The sequence below is a fragment of the Corvus hawaiiensis genome, chromosome 2 (assembly GCF_020740725.1).
Source record: "Corvus hawaiiensis isolate bCorHaw1 chromosome 2, bCorHaw1.pri.cur, whole genome shotgun sequence".
Taxonomy (NCBI): Eukaryota; Metazoa; Chordata; class Aves; order Passeriformes; family Corvidae; genus Corvus; species Corvus hawaiiensis.
The window spans coordinates 44,031,645-44,044,016 of record NC_063214.1 but is presented as its reverse complement, the minus strand read 5'-3'; the positions used below and the strand labels follow the sequence as shown (position 1 = coordinate 44,044,016).

The 12,372-nt window shown below is 36.4% G+C and overlaps 1 protein-coding gene across 1 annotated transcript in view; it reads left to right on the top strand.

Moving 5' to 3' along the window:
* Positions 1–12,372, top strand: part of PGR (progesterone receptor) — a 33,847-nt gene that overhangs the window by 11,462 nt on the left and 10,013 nt on the right. Inside the window, exons 3-5 of the mRNA XM_048295517.1 lie at positions 2,870–2,986; positions 10,344–10,646; positions 12,066–12,210. Coding sequence (XP_048151474.1) covers positions 2,870–2,986; positions 10,344–10,646; positions 12,066–12,210 — 565 coding nt within the window. The remainder of the gene's footprint in view (positions 1–2,869; positions 2,987–10,343; positions 10,647–12,065; positions 12,211–12,372) is intronic.

The window sequence follows — 12,372 nt, the reverse complement described above, 5'->3', positions numbered from 1 at the left end:
TTAAAATTGTGTTTGCCTGCCTACATTAGAACTTGCACCTTTGCTAACACAAATGGATTTTGATGGAAGTTAAGAAAAATGTAAGAATCTGGAACATTTAAGGGACAGATGAAATCACCTCTGTATTTTCTAAATCAAGCTGGTTATGACCCAGTATATCAAGAGTGACCCTCAATGTGCACTTTCAAAAAATAGTGAAAAGTAAGCATGCATAAGAAACTTAACATTGGATGAAGCTTTCTGAAGATGAGGCAATTGCCAGAAAGTTCCTAGGTTCATATTTTTGTAAGAAATGCTAATACCAACCTTTACTTTCAAACTTGTGCTCTAGTGACTATACTACTACTACCCTGGTTTTTTTCTGAGTATGTAGTTGTTTGTTTTGTTTTTTGTTTTCCTGGTTATAATGATAGTAGTCATAGAAAAGATACTGAACATGAAGTTACCAATTGAATGGTGATTTTATCTTGACAGGGGGTTTTGGGTACTTCATTAGTACATGCATTTGGTATAACTGCAATGCTCCCATATTGAAGACAATTAGTTCAAATTTAAATGATCCTGAAGATGGAACTGTAGCAAATATATTTTCAAATAATTATTTTATCATCCCAGAAAAACCTTCCAGACATCTTCATCTAACTAAATATTTTCCTATCATTTTGAAATTAGGCAAATATATGGCATGTGTTTGTTTATTACACAGTCTCTCCTTCAGATGGCTGCTGTCCCTAAAGTATTAATGCCAAGCAAGTAACAGTTTCTCAGAATCCAGCTTTGCACAATGGTAGAAGTGATTTCAAATGGGAACATTTACTCAGATTAATCAACTGCTATGAGATCCACTCAGGTGACCATGATAATAATAAAAATCCTTTACAGATGAAACAGAGAAATAGCAAATAATTGAAGCTTACATGTTTTCCAAATAAGTTGCAGCTGAATCAAAATGAGTGGAATACACCTTGGGACAGAAGGTGTCAGGGAAATGTGGGATAGAGATGAGTGGAGCAGAAAACTCACATGAAGGTGTAAGTCAAGGGCAGGGTATGACTGTGGTTTCTTAATAGTCTTGAAAACAACAAGGTTGTTAACACTAAGCATCAAGAAGCGCCTGAGTTTTTGTCACCATAATCCCTTGGGAGGGTTGGGTTGGCAGTGTTTTGGCTTTTAAACAAATATTACTGTGCCCAAATTCTAGTAACAGATTTCATTTCTGGCCTGGTATACACTGGGTAGAGAGACTATTCAATCCTGTCTAATCTGAAACTTCAGAACATATGAACATGGAAGTGTAGTTTTCATAACTGTGATTCAATTATGATTTGTTTTGTAAATGTGAAAGTGTTGTTCAGTCTTAGATTTTTCATAAGCAGGACAAGGTTTATATGGATTCAGATCATCTTGTGTAGACTTAACCGATTCCCTGGAAGAGAGGTCCAGAAGAAATCCTTTTTCAGGGAACCAAAGAAAAACCCCAAAACAAGACAAGAACAAGCAAAACTTTAACTATACTTAAGCATTCCTTCGTAAATTAGGTGTGCATAAAAGCCCTAGAACGCCAAAGAGCTGAGATAATCTTCATGGATTTTAATTAAACTAATGGAGTTTTAAAATTGTTGTCACTTATAAAAAGACTGAATGCTTTTTGTAGCTTATAAAGGCAAAGAAAGACGAGGAAAATCTACAAGTAATCCCAAGGAAGAATTGTTCAAAATAAGTGTTTTGCTTACTGGTCTGCTGCCAATAGCAAGACAGATTTTTATTCATTTGTCTACTTGTGGTAATGTTTCCTGTAAGAGGGAGTCCAGGATTAGAATTAGTGGGAGAAAGTAAATGAGAATTTCTTCTGATTAAAACATTACTAAGGACTTTTTTGTTGCCAGGCAATGTGTGAGGCAACTGTTTTTTTTACCTGTAGTTTTCTAAAAAAAAAGAAGAAATCATTATGAAAATGAATTTCAGACAATTTGGTTTCTTTCACTAAAAACAAACAGGTTGTTTTTAATGTTATGGTTAAAAGTAAATTATTTATCTTTTAAAATGTTAGCACAGAAACAAATGCATTGTTTCGCATGGTTCAGTGCTAACTCTTTTCTAGGTCTAGAAGTCTGAAAATTTAAAAGGTTTGGTACTGAATTCTGTTATATTTGGAGGTCCATATCCACAATATTCCATTTAATCTTTTGCTTTGCTGAAAGCTAATTTCATTGAAGGGATTCCATTTCAATATAGTAATGCCAGGTTCTTTCTAACAAAGTCATTCAGAATTAAACAATAAACTAGGATAACCTAAACCACAGAGTTACAGCCTCCTTCTATTTGTTCTTTTTGGCTCTGTTGGCTGCACCTGGTCTGCTGGTATTTCTGCAGGGTTAGTATAGAGCTGCTTCTCCATCAGAGGTCATTTACTCTGCTTAAGGGACTTTTTTTTTGCACTGCCCCAACTTCTTCATTCTGTTTTTTTGTCAGAAACTCTACATCAATCCAAGCACAATTTACTTATGTTCTTTGAAAACAGGATCAATAACTTCAAAGAAAAAGAAGTTTTAAAGAAACAAATGGTCTGTCCTCATGCTTGATTTACTTAAGAAATATTGTAAGTACAATAATTTAAGCAGTTCATGCTGCCTGCTAGTTATTTTGGAATTTCATGATGGGGAGTTTCACCCTTAAACAGGCCAAATAAAACATTATATTCAAATAATAACATGATTAGTCAAAAGGTAGAGTAAAATGAAAGAGTTTTCATTTTATGGTTCAAGTACACTTTTTCGAATCTTCAGTTATTTTTGAAACATTTAGACACAGAAATAATTTTGTCATGTTAGAAAATGTAGTATTCATCCTGTTTTTCTCTTGCCTACAGGGCAGCACAACTATTTATGTGCTGGAAGAAATGACTGCATAGTCGATAAAATCCGTAGGAAGAACTGCCCAGCATGTCGCTTGAGGAAGTGCTGTCAAGCTGGTATGGTCCTGGGAGGTGAGCTGTTTTTCAAGTGGATTTGTAAAAGTAGGCAGTCAAGTACACTATCTTCAGTCTGTCGAGGTTAAACAACATTACTTTGATAATGTAAAGGAAAGAACCACATTCAAATGTTATTTTTGGAAGAATTACCTAATGTTTTATAATTTCTTAGAATTTTTCTTTAGTGAGTCTGAAAACCCCGAAACAAAAATACCTTTCTGTAGGAATCTCTCTGTACCCTTACACTCATTTTCTTGAAAGGAAAGGAGTTATGTCTTTGGTGTATATTTATTAATAATTTTGGATCAGATAATTTGATTTAGGTAAAAAATAAAGAAGCAGATTCAAATTGACACTAAAATCAGGAATCAGTACGGTCCCTTTCTCTTTTCTATTATGCTGTCCATCATTGCTTTGAGTACATGTCAAAATTGTATCCTTCTGTTCCACAAGAGAGGGCCAGGCAGTGGTTGCACCAATACTACAGACTTTGCATACCAGATGCTTGGAAATCCCATCTTTGTATTAGTTCTTTCTCTAACAGATATGGGCTTTTTTTGCATATCATGAAATTAAATTGAGCACTGTGCATTTGAATACCTACAGGGAGAAAATGGTGTATGATCAGGTAGTCACACAGCAAGTTTTGCTGTGCTAACAGGCGGGAATTATGTTTATTTTTCCTTGTATTTTATTCATATTTTGGATCAGCACGAAGCTTGAAAATACATGGCTTACACTATAAAAAATGGCTATATAAAAATGATAGAAAGAATATGTTCCTAAAGGGAGTTAAAAAAAAATTAAAAGGGAAGGACAAAAAGCTGCTTTATTTCCCATATAATCTATTTTAGCACATCAAAGCCCTCTGTCTATCTGTCTGCCTCTCTCCCCCTCTCCCCTGCGTTCCCTCCCCCACATTTAAGTATTGTTTTTTTATCCCTGAAGGAAGAGCTGGCACTATATACTGTACATCATTTCCTTATCTTGCTGATCAGCATTCATTCATAATTTAAAACATATATATAGTTTTCAGACTTATAGTTTGCACAGTTCTGTGTTTCCAGCTGCTGTAAGCTGAATGCAAGCTCCATGGAGCTGGAGTGTTCTGCACACACGGCCATTGTGTCATTCTTACATGGTCAGTCAGTGCCACCTCTCAGTAAAAAAAAAGAAATGGAGCTGACAAGCACGTTGGTGCCACTGGGCTGAGGGGAGAGGGACAAAAGGAGAACATGTCTTTGGATCCTTCTCAGATTGGAGTGGTGTTTTAAAGCTGGAGTAGCAGTGCAGTAGAGAAACAGTACTACTACAAAGGCAGAACCTAAAGCATTGTTTGCCCAGCATTGGAAGAGGAGAAAGCCAAGGAGGCAGAGGTCCAGAGTAGGCTGTGGAAAATACAGAGTAAGAATGAAGACTCAGGAAAAGATGTAGTGCCTGCCTTTTAAAATTTGGGAGAACATGCAAGGTTTGATCAATTTGATCTTTAAAATATATAGCTGCCCAAGGCAAGGGGCTTAGACTAGATGATCTTTAGATCCCTTCCAATCCAAACCATTCTATAATTCTAATGGGCATAAATTAATACAGATAAAAATTAATTCCTGGCTGTGAATTTTACACAGCTGAGAGTTTGATGATGATCTGACCTGAATTTTCATTTATGATACCCTGCATAACACCAACAACTAAACCCCATGTGTTTCAACATCACAGGCAGCAGTTTGAACAAGCAGAAGAGTGTGAGATGGCTCACTATCATTGTCTAGTCCTTTTGCTTCAGCATTGTTTCTGCATAGTAATGCTACATAGGAAAAGTCGCCAGCAGGCTTGACTCCATTCTACATTTTGTGTGCATTTATGGATGCTAGTTTTTTAATAGGGTTGTTTAATATATACATTTTTCTCTGGGTGTAGGTACTAGAAACAGGAAAATTTGGACACTTTTAGCAGCCATATTGATGAGATAGTAGGTCCTCATTAGTGTATCCTCTTATCAAGATCTTATGTCCTCCTACAAAACCTGAGGATGAAGGTGCTCTGACTTTTACTTTATTACTGTCAGGTATGAATAGAGTAAAATCTTCATCTTTCTCATCACCTTTTTCGATCACCTTTTTTCTCAGCTATTACAAAGCAAGCGTAAATATTCTCTTTATATTTAACGCTAGATTGTTTTATCTAGCTAGTTTGTTGTGTTGCTTAGTCTTCTCCTAAGTATACGTAATCAAAGCTCTCTCCCATTATTTGAGAAGTCAGTGCAGTCTAGTTTCTCTAGTTCTTAGAGGGACATGGCATCTCATGAGATCTCTGCACTGATATCCCCACCTACACCATCTTCTGGAAAGAAGTAATCTGTCAGCAAATAGAAAGTAGAAGAGAACAGCTGGGCAATGGAAAAAAGGAAATATTGAGTGGAGCTGTGACTGTGGCATCTCTATTTTTTTTTGTCAGCTGCCTCAGGTTAAGTGTACTATTTCAGGTGCTCTTAGTGATGTCAAGAGTTCTGGGGAGATTAGGAAGCTAATTGTTTTATGCAGGCTGAAATTGAGTGCTTAATACTGAACGAAGAAGAAAAGACAAATGTAGACCAAAAATGAAGAAAACTGGAGTGAAATTATACTATTAGTAAATGAAGATTTAAAATTCAAACTACAAATAAAATCTCAAGGTAGACTGTTAATCATAACAATCTTCCTATGGTTATTGCTACCCTTCTTCCTTTTGCTCATCTGCCATTTCTTATTATTCCTTTGTTGTATCACATGAGCAATGTTTCCTACTCATGACTTGATGTGCTGATCAACTCAGTATGATTCATATATGGAGTCCTGCAGGGCTTGGATAATTTTCCAAAGTGATCAAAGGGCTGTGAAGCCTGTCATATGAGGAAAGGCTAAACATGACCCAGCAGTGTGCCCAGGTGGCCAAGAAGGCCAATGGCATCCTGGTTTATACCAAGAATAGCGTTGCAACCAGGATTAGGGCAGTGATTGTCCTTCTGTACTCGGCACTGGTGAGGCCACATCTCGAGTCCCTCTCGAGTCATCTCTAGTTCTGGGTCCCTCACTTCAAGAAGGACACTGAGGTGCTGGAGCATGTCCAGAGAAGGCCAACGGAGTGGGGGAAGGGTCTTGAACATAAATTCTGTAAGGAGCAGCTGAGGGACCCAGGGTTGTTTAGCCTGGAGAAAAGGAGGTTCAGGAGGGACCTTCTCACTCTCTACAACTCCCTGAAAGGAGACTGTAGCAAGATGGGGGTCGGCATCTTCTCCCAGGGAATGTGCAACAGGATGAGAGGACATGGCCTCAACCTGTGCCACGGGAATTTCAGCTTGGACATCAGGAGGAAATTCTTCACAGATAGGGTTGTTAAACTTTGGAATGGGCTGCCCAGAGAGGTGATAGTCACCATCCCTGGAGGTGTTTAAAGACAGTCTGGATGTGGCACTTGGTGCTCTAGTTGACAAGGTGGTGATGCATCAAAGTTTGGACTCAAAGGTCTTGGAGGTCTTTTCCAACCTAAATGATTCTGTGGTTCTCTGATTCTTTAACTGGGTTTGTCCAGCCTTAAGAAAAGAAGGCCTAGGGGACACCTTATCACTGTGTTCCACTATTTAGAGGATGACTGCAAAGAAGATGGAAACTCCCTTTTTACAAGCAGTCACATGGAAAAGGCAAGGGATAAGTTACTCCTGGGGAGATTCTAATTGGACTCAAGAGGAAAATATTTCACAATGAGAAAAATTACCCATTGGCATTATCTATCAAGAGAAGTGGGGGACTCCCCACTGTTGAACACTTTTAAGATTCGGCTGGACAAGGTGCTGGGTCATCTTGTCTAGACTGTGCTTTTGCCAAGGAAGGTTGGACTGGATAGTCCTTGAGGTCCTTCCCATCCTGGAATTCTGTGATTCTGTGAGAAATGTCCATACACAAATTTCCAATTCTTGGAACAAATTAAATACTTAGAGACATCCTTGAGCAGTTTAAATGAATCGGAATCGGCAGTACTTTAAATCTCTTCTTGTGTTTATGGCCTGTATAGGTCAAGAATTTTTGTGCATTTTGTGATTTCTGCCATTTAGAACTTAAGATGGATATATTTTTGTTCTTTTACCTCTGATACTTAGTTTCTTAATGCTGGCCTTGAGTTAAATGCGGAGCTGCTATTTTGCTTAATTAACATGAGAAATACTATGATTTTACAGGATATTAATGATAAGGTTCCAAAAATTACTATATTAATTAAATTAAACTTACTTCTTAGAGAATACACATTGAATGTCACTGAGTGGCAACCATATAGGTAAGAGTGTAATATTTTATTACACAGACTACGGTTCCATTTCTCAACCCTAAATTCAAAACAATTTCAAACTCCTGAAATGTTTTAAAAGAAATTGTAAGTCTGTTGTAAGTAAATTATAGACTAGCAACAAATAGCTTCAGAAATTTATTTCCCTATGTGGGCTATTTCCTCTTTCTTAATCTTTAGAAGGAAAGTATCAATAAAAACATGCTTTTCATAGTACCATATTTGTCATTCTCTGTGAAAGTGTTAATTGTCTTTGAGTATTATAACCTCATAACTTGAGACATTAATCTATCCCCTTTCTAATCTTAAACCTAATAGGATAGCAGGTAGCTGGATCAGGTCCTGGAATAAACAAGTACTCAACTCTTTTATTTATTATGAGTGAATTTGTAATTTTCCCAGGCTGATTATCACAGATTCCTCGTTCAGCTGTATTGATAAATTATTGTGGTCTTCATTGTTTCAGTCAGCTTTCAGTCTGCAGTGCAGTGATTACATGCAGAAAAGGGTGAATTTATTTTCCAGGTAATATTTTCTGAGGTAGGATCAAAGAGTTTATTAAAACCGAGATGTGTTACTTCTGCTTTGCTGCTTTGTTTCTTTATGTTGTATACACCCCCCTTAAGGTGTGCATTGCTTGTTTTTCTACACAAAACCTGAGAGCATAGTGACCTTAAAGTAAGGGTCATAGTGTTCTGTCAAGAATAATACATCATCGATGCTTTTCACCTCATTACAGGGTAAGGGGAAGGGTAGTGAGATGTTAGACTTCTACTGGAAACCCAGTCCTTTTAATATAAAATGTCTACCATCAGTAATGTCTGATTGTCAGCATGATTCTGCATACCTAGTTGCAAAAATATTAAATTACAGAATTAGGTAGTAAGGAGAAAATCATAATATACTTGATAGTGAGATTAAATAGATTTTATTTTTTTTATTTTTAGAACACAAACACTGTAAACATAGTGTTCATATTACATTCAGAGTAATCAAGGGTAGGGGAACAGTGAGTACTAAAAAACTGCTTGAGTGGTTGGCTATCTTGAAATGAAGTAATGAAAATGTTACAAAAAAAGTGTGTGCTGTTTAAATATGCACAGACAGGTTTTAGTATTAAGAAAAGTAGTTATCAGAGTGGATTCGTATTATTTACCCATTACAGAACTAAGTGGAGACATTTATTTATCTTACAGCACAAACTTACCTGGGTATTTTGTAAAGAGCAAATGAAAAACTAAGCTATTGTGAAATCTCTCATTTTCCTTATGTCCTTAAGAGTTTTTATTAATTTGACATGGTCTCCTTATTGTAGATGGGAAAGTTTGCTGTGAGTTATTAATAGTCAACTCTCCAGTAGATAGGTAACAAGTGGACTTGTTCTGCTGGTGGCTGTTAAGCAACGTAATTAGCAGTAAACACATAAGCAATTCTGCAAACCAGTGTGACATTAATTCTGATACATTTAGTCACTTGGAAACATGGGTACTTATTAACTACTAACATTTCCATGTGATAAGCATTCTGTTTGGTTTCTTTCTTTACTTGTTCTCTGAACTGTAAAAGTATCTGAAGCCATTATTTCTGAAAATACCTGAAATCATTATTTATGAACTATCAAATGCATTGTTCCTTCTCTTTTCCTTCATGCCTACACAATACTTAGTGGGAAATTCCCAGCATGTCTACAACTATGTATAGTTTTGTTATGACAGAAATTGGCTCCAGGTCTTTTGGCATAATAAATTGTCTATTCTTTTGTGGTTTTTTGTTTTGCTTTTTTTTTTCTTGGTTCAGCTGTAACATAAGATGTAACTTTGTGTTTGGTTCTTTAGTAAGAAATCTCTAATCAGAAATATTTTTGTTCTTACCACAAATGATAAAATGAGCATATGATTGTTAGGGCACTTGACACTAAACTAATTAAACCCACGGTTAAGTTATGGGAACATGACCCCTGATCTCACTGCATGATGAGTGTTACTGTTTTTGCCACCACCCCCATGTCTCTTTCTGTCCCACTGTCATGTAAATCAGACCCTAAATGTCAGTATCTTTATTGCATTTTTTGGCCCTTTTTTCCCCTAAGCCAAACTTGTATGGCAGAACTAATGATCTAGAAGGGTTTTCATCACCTTTGAGGATCTATTTAAAACAAATGTATTCCATGTAGTCACTTCTGCACGGATATGCCTTTTTGTTGAAACTTGTAATATGTCGCTGAGGGTCATTGTCTTTGAGCCTCTGAAGGTTTGGTTTTCTGTGTCTATAGGGTGCACTGCCAGAGTGTTTCCATGAAAGAAATTTGAAGAGTTGCTACCTAGAGCTGTATATATTTCCGTAGCCATACCACAAGTATCTGTGCTTATTTTGGGAAAGCAGTTCAGCTATTAATTTGTTTTAGTCAGTGTTGTTCATACCACTGCAGTATGGAAATAACAATTGCAAATTCTGAGAAAGGGAAATTATGCTTTAGAAAGTGAAGTGTTTTCTAAGTGTTGACATCTGGTTTTACAGTATTTGTGGGTCTTTCACTCATCCCCTGGCCATCAAAACAGGGTTCAGACATGAGATGAAATGCTTTTAGGGAACTGGAGGAAAGGAGTTTCTGTGTGTAGTAATTAATTGTGTAGTAATTAATTACTAAAATTTTTGGTTTGGGGTATTAGAGAGTAAAAGAAGCAGCATACTTAATTGACATTAAATAGAAACTGAATTGTAGAGCCAGCTGGCTCAGCTGTTGGTGTATGACAGAACAGTGGGAATTGAACCAGAAAACACTTTATGAGGTTACTGTAACCTAGAATTCGTGACAGTAATTTTAATGGGTGGGTGCTGTTCATTCCTTAGTGAAGGGAGTATGATACAGAGGGAGAAGCTCTTAGGAATTTTCCATGATTATTTCTCAATTACATAAATAGTCAAAAAATAGAAAACTTATTTTGAAGACAGTTCTAGTTTCCTTGTATAGATTAAGAGTGTAATCCAACACTAGTGGGAAATATTAGTGTTACTGGTTAATTCTTTTTAACAGATCAACAATTTCCTTTTTCAGGTCGAAAATTGAAAAAGTTTAACAAAATTAAGGTTGTGAGAACGTTAGATGTTGCACTCCAGCAGCCAGCAACTCTTCAAGATGAGAGCCAGTCTCTAACCCAGAGGCTGTCCTTTTCTCCAAATCAAGAAATACAGTTTCTTCCTCCAATGATAAGTGTTTTACGAGGCATTGAGCCAGAAGTTGTCTATGCTGGTTATGACAATACAAAACCTGAAACACCAAGTTCCTTGCTGACCAGTCTGAATCATCTTTGTGAGAGGCAACTTCTTTGTGTAGTCAAGTGGTCTAAATTGCTACCAGGTAATACCATTTCTTATAAGTAGTGAATTGTAGTTAAACAAATATTTCATTGGAGAAGCAGTCTAAAGAGAATATTATTGACTGCCTGTTAATTAATTCTTTACAAATTCCAAAATTATTAAGCTTCCACTTATCAGATAATGTAACTAATCAAATGCATTTTAATAGGGAGGCACATTTGAAGGAATCCATTCAAATATTTATATTTACTCCAGGAAACCACAGGAGCTCAGAGAGTTCCTATATGTGATTGTTATAGAAGCCTTTCTACCCCAACCCCTCTTACTCTATTATTTATTCATTTATTAATGTGGCAGTGAGATGCTGGTTCTCTCAGATATAAAAAAGGTTGTATTTCTGCTTCTGATTTATTCTTATTATTACTAGAATGATGTCTTGAAAGTAACAAAGAAAAATTTTAACAAATAGTAGCAATTAGAACTAAGCAGCTCACAAACACTGCTAATGAGAAGTAACTAAATTTATGAAGATCCATGACTGGATTAAAAAAGAAATCCATGTGATGTAAGTATGGGTGCTCTATGGTGATAGAGATCAACCTGGTCACCCTGGGATATATAGAAATCAATATACTGAGCAGAAAGCCTGGAAAATACAGTTTAATGTGAGCTCAGTGTGACACTTCGCTGCTGCAGGAAGCAATAGTCTCTATCATTGTTCTTCCCATTGCAGTTGGCACTTACCAGACCTCTTGGGTGAATTGATTCATCTCACTAAATGAGAAGAAACCTTTTTTTTTAACCCTCTGTAGTTTTCTGATGTCTTCATGAACTGAACCAGTTCACTGAAGAGTAGCATGAGTGCCAAAGTTTGCTTGAAGGAGGTAACAGGACCTCGTGATGTAGAACAGGAGCACTGCTTTCAGTGGCAGAAAGCTGTCAGTTTGACTCAGATAATTTGTGGCAATCTTTAAATTTATCAAACAGCGAAAGTTATCAAACACAAGCACACAACTGAATATGATTCTCTTTAGCTGAATGCAAAAAAGGTATTTATATAAGGATGTTTTTGTATGACAGCTGCATCTCGTGTTAAGAAGAGTGATGTTCAAGCTATCGATATTAAATGAGAGTTGATTACAGTGATCATGTTACAAACTGTCATATTTTTACCAAAGGAAAATGAGATGCATCCCTATTCTTTGAAACAGTCATTTTTGCAAAAATAAATTTTGGTTTTAACATTTCAAAATACTGGATGAGAACAAAAAGACAAGAGGTTAACTATCAAAGTGAGACAGGCAGTTATTACCTAAATATCTGAGAGCTACATCCCCAAAACCTCTTGTTTTTCTAGGTGTTCTCAGTTTGGTAGCTCAGATTTGTAATCTCAAAATACCTACTTAGCTGCTGTCTAAATGAGAATGATGAAATATTGTATCTTTAATTTCATTTCCAGGTTTTCGGAATTTGCACATCGATGATCAGATAACCCTTATCCAGTATTCCTGGATGAGTCTAATGGTTTTTGCAATGGGGTGGAGATCATACAAACATGTCAGTGGTCAGATGTTGTATTTTGCACCAGATCTAATCCTAAATGAGTAAGTAGAATGCTCTTGTATTATATGAATAACGTTTTGAACTTTTATGTGCCAATGGTAATGTGACTCCACTGAGGTCAAGATTTCATTCACTACTTGTTCTGTTTCAAAATTAACTGCAAAATCCTCTGACCATATCAAAGTTCAGTAACTTTGGGAAGG